The sequence below is a fragment of the Semicossyphus pulcher genome, unplaced genomic scaffold (genome assembly GCF_022749685.1).
Source record: "Semicossyphus pulcher isolate SPU_LCO1_2020_fin unplaced genomic scaffold, fSemPul1.0.p SCAF_9, whole genome shotgun sequence".
Taxonomy (NCBI): Eukaryota; Metazoa; Chordata; class Actinopteri; order Labriformes; family Labridae; genus Semicossyphus; species Semicossyphus pulcher.
In genome coordinates, this window is record NW_027211770.1 from 21,075,828 (window position 1) to 21,082,789 (window position 6,962).

The window sequence follows — 6,962 nt, forward strand, 5'->3', positions numbered from 1 at the left end:
GACAAATCAGGTAACAAATGTGGACTGCCATGAACCTTGTCTCTGTTCTGCACTTTGAGATAATAATCTGACACATTCATTGTCGCTCAGCTGTCACTTTAGACATGTTTCAATGCGTTTTGCCCACAGATGTCTTGTTGCCAAACTCTGCCTCGCAATTCCCTTAACCCACGTGACACAGGCAGCTATTTCCCGTCTGAACTCCACCCCCGCACGAGCGCAGCAAACTGGGGATAACGGCATCGTCAACCCGCTTTCTGTAAAAACTTAATAAGTTATCACATTTAAATATATTTGCGTCGACGTATGGAGCAGAAGTAAGAAGATATTCGTCGGTAGTCGTCCAGGTAAGTGGTAAAATACCTCTGCATGCCCGTCTGTGGGAAGAGCAGATTCATATCAGACTTGTACTGTCGTGGGCGTTCTGTAAACCGAAACCGACCAGACAAGAAACAAAAACAGCTAAAATATGACTGTAAATTTGGTTATTAAATACGTCAACCTTATATGTGAACACAGACGTCGTCAGGCTGAGTTTTAAGGGACTAAAATGTCACATCTCAAACTAATCTCAGTTTTTTTCAGTGCGACAGGCGGTGAAGCTGCCTAACAAGTTACTCAGAAATATACAAGAGTCGTTATTTAAATTGCCAGTTTACCAATTTGTTAATTTTGTCTCTAGGAAAACAAAACAAAATGATCATAGATGTTTTGCATAATGTGTCTTGAATCCCATTGAAATAATTTATAGCAGAGGAAAATCATTTTAGTGACAACCTCAATAACCCAGTTCATACTGACATGCTGGTATGAGAAAAAGTATCACAGAAGAAGGAATTCATCTCAAATGACTTCTATCTCAGTTAAAATGTAAGTTAATTTACAACATTTGGCATAAATATTAAATAAAATACTTAATACAAAGTAATTAGTTCCTTGCTTACCTCCTTGTCTTTCACAAACTTCCGTTGTATCAGTTTTGTTGTTGTTCAGAAAAAACACCCCTATAACTTCAGCCCACTCCCCAATATAATATCATCTCATTGTTACTTGATTCAACCCACACACCCACATGTCTGAAACTGTTCAAATTCAGACTATTTCATATTGAAAGTTAACCAAGAAAAATTTGTCCATAGCAAAGTTAATATAATTTATTTATAATCTTTCTTCTGGTCATTTTAAACAGATTGCAGGTGGCCTCAGATGGAGTGAGTGAAACCTGTAAGATAATGGAGGGAGGTGTCCACAGAGGAAGATGGAGTAAAAAAGCCCCTGTTGGCACAATACTGCTCCTAATGGTGAGAGAAACACAACTTAAATATGTTGCAATATTCAACACAGGATATGCAGCAAACCTCTATGTAAATTTCTCCCCCCTGACACATAGATACAAAAATGAATGACAGTGATCAAACATAGAGAAAAGAAGAAGATGTTTTTTAAACATTAAAGTTTTCTTTGTATATTTATTGTATTTTCTATGTTGCAGTGCATGTTCATCCCCACTCTGACAATGTTACAACCTTCAGAGGAGCAGAAGTGTCCACATGGGGACTATCCTGCTGGAAACGGAGTTTGTTGCAACAAATGCTCCCCAGGTACAGTTTGTCCTCCTGCACAGCACACAGACAAAGACAGACACTCCTCTACTTCTATTAAATCCATTGCACAAGACTTAATTGTTTTGTTTATGTCTTCCAGGTTTTAAGCTTGTAGAAAAGTGCCATGCTTCCAATGAGAGGAGTAACTGCACACCCTGCCCCGAGTCACAGTTCACCGACCAGATGAACTACTTCCCAAACTGCATGAGCTGCAAATTCTGCAAAAGTAGAGCAACATTTTACCTCTTCATTTATCAGTTTCGCCTCTTTGATTTGTCAGTGTTTATATCAGGTAATGCTTTCTTTCTTTTCAACTGTTGTAGAATCGAGGCATGAAAAAGAGGTATTGCCGTGTGAAAGACACCGAAACACCGTCTGTCGGTGTGAGGATAGTTATTACAGATCGTACATCGACTCTGAAACTTATGAGTGTCTCAAATGTGCACAATGTCGACCTGGGGAGACGGAAAAACAGACATGTGAGTCTATGAACTGGAATAAATCATACACCAGCTTACTTAAAAGCTTACTTGTGAACTATTACCTCCATTGTGCTTAAACAGAATATGTGTTGTTGTGCACAGGTACACCAGAGAGAAACACTGTGTGTGAATGTAGAGATAACTACTACAGAGTCGGCAACAAGTGTGAACTCTGCAAGACGTGAGTATAATGATTTATAAGAGCTTTTTGTCCATGCACTGTTCCCATCCTGCTGTTTGGGATGGGTTTATTTAGAACTCTTAAAGGGGAAGTTGTTTTGTTGAATCGAAACTTGCAGAACACATCTGACTTTGTAAAATGTTTCCTTTGTTGCAACAAAAGAGAGAAGTTACGAGACACTCAAACTTTGCCACTGACGTTTTAACATTTATCAAAAAAGTGGACGTTTGTTAAATATACTTCCTCCTGGGCTTCTGGCAACACAGGCTGAGTCACTACATGTTTGGAAAAATACCTCCTTGTAGCTCTAAAGTAGGTATATTAATTTAAGCTTTAAGATATCTGTGCGATACTGCTGTAGATTTAAGGTGTGGTAGAAATCCTCAAAATAACAGACATAAACATTGTCGTAACTGCGTCAAAGGTTTTACTGGTTATACAGAAAAACAACAATTTGAAACAGGGAAGTGTCCAAAGGCTCTTATTTATGTAAGCAACGTAGTGATGTAGCCACTCACCACATTCCTGTGTGGTGGTACCTGTGATACTGTGACACTGTGCCTGAAGTGTTAACATGCACTTGTTTGAACTCATTCGCTAGTGTTAAAAGTGTCTCAGTCTGAGTCGATCACTTCCTCTTTCGATGTGACACTTCCTCCTCATTGTTCTAAAATGTCCTCTCTGTTCTCCACAGTTGTTCAGCTGAGTGCAAACATCTTTGTTCATCTCCTTCAATAAGTACAAAAGGTGAGCATTTGTTACGGGGACACGATCATCAGTACAGCTTTTATATTTAAGAATTACTACACTGGTTTACAGAACAACATTACATTTGTCATTGGAAGGCAGTAACCATCGCAATTATGATTATACATAGTATTAAAAAGTGTTGGATTAACTATCACTATGAATTATAGAAGATCTGGTATTGTTCTGTTGTTTCAACTGTGTAAAGAACAACATCTGCACTGTAGAGACAGTGGCAACATGAAGGGTCTAATATGCACACGTTCACTGTCCAATGGACATACATCATACGTTTTTCTGTCTGTTATCTTAAACTACATTTATATCAAAAGTTTTTTTTCTCCAAAAAGGTTTTAGAAGGTGTAAAAAAAAATCTAAAATATAAGTTTAACATAGTCCGATGTATTTTCTCTTGCCTGCTATCAGCCATATAGATTTGGAAGGATCATCAGGTCCTTTAGAATTAAAAAGCACTAAAAAGTCTTGAACTTAAAGCTTCTGTGAGGAACTTTCAGTTAGTGTTGATTTTGGCGCCCCCTGTGGACAAAGCCGTACCTCTTATCTCTCTGCTGATTTTGTCCTGTACATGCTTAAATGGTGGTTTTTAACAAAAATCTCATCCTGCTTTCTTTAACAGTCTCATGTATCACTTTAAATGTTTGCCCTGGAAAATGTAAACAAAGGCAGCGTGCAGTTAATCGCTTCGTCTGACACCTACCCCCCGACCAGCAGTTTCAGGCATTAAAAATAACTATATAGAAATAATCAATCTTGTTGCTGATGGTCTGGTTTGGTTTTGTAGCTCATATAGGGTAATCAGAATTAATTTCAGTCTGTTTCATAACCAGTGGAAAAACTCCTCACAGGAGCTTTAACACATGAAACCTGAAGAAACTGTATATTTTTGAGATATTCAGTATTTGTTTATAAGATGTGTATCTTAATTATCTGTCTTTATGTTTTGCTCCCTATGTGCCTTTCTGGATCCTCATGAAGCTCCTGAGCTTGGAGAGAAATATCTTATCCACATAATTGTTGTAGCTGCAGCTGTGGCTTTGGTGATCTTGGGGCTGGGAGTTGTCGTCACCCACATTGTCACGAAATGGTCCACAAAGAACAAGTTGCTGAAATCGTCCTCCGAAACTTCTGAGGACTCTCAGGACTCCCTTGAGGTGCGCTGATCAAACTGTCTGTGGTTACTTTTCTCTGCCAGATCTACGTCTACAGTCACTAACATTGTTTATGCCTTTGTCTTATAGCAAGGCCTGATGTTCTCTGAGAAACATTCAAATGACAGCGTCGAGGCTGTTCCCCAAAGTCCCGTGAGTGATCAGGAGCCGTCCAATCTGCCCGACTGTGTCCCCCTGGAAATCAAGAGTGAGTGTACCGTCCAATGTGCCGAACAATGCTTGAATAGATTAAAATGTTCTCTTTGCATCGCTGAGGACTCGACACCAAGGACACATTGTGATCACGTTGAGCTACCCAGAGAGATGTGAGACACAGAGGTGGTTTTCACTCGAATTATTAGGCATTCAAAACAGCTGCCCATGCTTGTAAATCAATGACTGTATATATAGATGGACAACGCGTCTCCATCTGCTCAAATAACTAATTAAAAATAAACTAATGACAGAAACCATGTTTGAGAAAAATTAATTGGGCGTGTATTTAGATTTTATAGTTTGGCTCATGTCCCACCTGTTAACATGGAGGAGGCGGGCTTTATGACCTATACTGCAGCCAGTCAGCAGGGGGCGCCCGAAATGTTTTGGCTTCACTTTTAGGGAGCTGTCATGTCGTCCATCTTTTTGTACAGTCTATGTTGTAAATGCAGAATTCTAACTTGTATCAAATATTCAGTTAACAAGAAAAAGGTCTGAGGAATTGTCTCCTTCATCTAGAAAACCTAGAGACGTCTGTGGTTTATTTTTACTGAAATTGATCGCTCCATGAGTGACAAACTGATGTTTCAGAATGCTCTGTTTTCCATTGACAGCAATAGTGTATATGAGTATTAATTATTAGATTATTTTATTTCATTTTTACAACGTAGAGATGTCTGTCACTTATGGAGCAATCAGTCTTACTTAAAATAAACCACAACTGTGCATAGCAGTGCATGAACCTGACCAATGGTCCAGGGTGTTTTGGCTCAGACATACAGACACTATTGTACTAACTCTTATCTCTTCCCCTCAATACCCCCCTTCCCTCTCCTCGCTCCCCCCTGCAGTCCCTGATCTGATCTACACCGTGCTGGATCTGGTTCCAGTGTATCAGGTGAAGCAGCTGATGCGTTCTCTCGGCGTGAGGGATTCAGAGATCAGCCATGCGGAGCTGGATCATCGATCCTCCAAGGAGGCTCACTACCAGATGCTGAGGGTGTGGGCTGAGATGGGGTCTGGTTCAGGCGGAGGAGTCCGAGGTGGAATGCTGCACATGCCCTTGCTGCAGGAGTTGTTGGACAAACTGAGGGAGATGCATCTGGGACGGGCGGCCGAGGAGCTGGAGACAAAGTACAGCATTCAGTGATTCTGCAACGTGTGCCAAGTGGAACCAAAAAGCTTATGAAACCAAGTATTGTTGTCTTTGAGGATTGACTCACGGTGCTACAATGAAAGCAGTTTTATTTCACAGCAGCCAGCGCCACTGAGCACTCTACCTCTCCTCCTGCCAATCACTCGCGAAGATGACAGGGTCCAACTACTGAGAGCGACCGATCAAATGGTTCTGGGAGGGGGAGTCACAGAAAATGTGATTTTGCACTGAGAAATTCTGCTTAAAATGTGTAACCAGCTTTTAGCATTTATACGTGTCTAAATAATCTTATCTGTGATAAGACATTTTCAGGCTAAGGCTTTTTCCCTTTATCGCTTGAGTTAGATGAGAAGATCATTTCAACTTTTGTACAGCAAATATAAAGCTAAGCCAAGCTGCAGGTTAGCATAGCCTAGCGTAAAGACTGGAAACAGCTAGCCTAGATTCTCCAAAATAGCAAATTGCATTTTCCCGTACTTTAAAAGCGTACTCATCAACATGCCGCTTTGTGGTTTTAACAGAAATTTAGCGTAGCCTGCCAGCTTGTGATTTTATACAGTGACATGTTAGAACTACTTTGTTAGGGAGCTCAGGGCCCGTATTCATAAAGCTTCCTAATGCAAAGAGTTGCTCCCAGTGACTCCTACTAAGAAAATTCTTAGAATCGTGACGTTTTCTAAGAATTTCCCCTTAAAATTAAGACTAGATCCTGGTAAAAATAAAAGTAATAAAAGCATCTCAGCCCTTGAAAGAGCTCTTAAGGTGAGAAACAGTTGGGAGTAGTGAGGAGGATTTTTAAGAGTTTCTCAAGCAGAGGAGAAAATGGCGGAAAGACGGAGAGATAGGAGAAATGTTCTCCAAAAACTGAATGACAGTGAGCTAATTAAGCGCTACAGATTGGATCGTGCAGGGATCGTGTTTGTGGTAGAGATGCGATCTCCCTCCCAGCGCGATATCGCCAGAAATGAAAGTGATCACAACATTAAGATATTTGGCAACAGGAAAAATGCAAAGTGCAACAGTGACGACTTTGCTCTGTCACAGCCGTCAATCAGCAGGGTGATCACAATTACAGCGCTGTCACAGCCTCTTGTTGTGTGTTTCCTTTCCACTGGATGTGGAAAGCTCCTCACTAGTGCGCACAACCAGACGGAAAGATGCATCTATCTGCTGCGCTGTGTTCTCCCATGCCTGCCTCTTAGTTTGAGCTGTATAACTGGGAATTTATGTGTTACAATAGTCAACTACTTGAGCTACAAGTAAACGCTGGTCCATTTGAGTTTTCTGGTTCTTCTTGTTAAGGCCAAGCAACGAAGCGTCTTATAATCTTTATGTAGGCTGGCCAGCATTCACAGAATTGATGAAAGATGAGCCATTTTTCCTTCCAAGTACTAAAGTTACCAGCAT

At 40.5% G+C, this 6,962-nt stretch overlaps 1 protein-coding gene across 1 annotated transcript; it reads left to right on the forward strand.

Annotated features, from left to right (window-relative positions):
* The first annotated feature begins 202 nt into the window (after positions 1-202).
* tnfrsf1a (tumor necrosis factor receptor superfamily, member 1a) lies at positions 203-6,647 on the forward strand. The gene is made up of 10 exons (XM_069657019.1): positions 203-347; positions 1,190-1,301; positions 1,493-1,601; positions 1,705-1,830; positions 1,928-2,083; positions 2,189-2,267; positions 2,962-3,014; positions 4,011-4,186; positions 4,274-4,391; positions 5,251-6,647. The coding sequence occupies exons 2-10, from the start codon at positions 1,233-1,235 to the stop codon at positions 5,547-5,549; spliced, it is 1,185 nt and encodes a 394-aa protein (XP_069513120.1). The 5' UTR covers positions 203-347; positions 1,190-1,232; the 3' UTR covers positions 5,550-6,647.
* Positions 6,648-6,962: the final 315 nt, after the last annotated feature.

Excerpts from the sequence above, each read along its gene's own strand:
- tnfrsf1a (XM_069657019.1), top strand. The coding sequence starts at position 1,233 with ATGGAGGGAGGTGTCCACAGAGGAAGATGGAGTAAAAAAGCCCCTGTT. Across the intron at positions 1,831-1,927 it reads GAGCTGCAAATTCTGCAAAA|AATCGAGGCATGAAAAAGAG; the intron begins GTAGAGCAACAT and ends CAACTGTTGTAG. Across the intron at positions 2,268-2,961 it reads AAGTGTGAACTCTGCAAGAC|TTGTTCAGCTGAGTGCAAAC; the intron begins GTGAGTATAATG and ends TGTTCTCCACAG.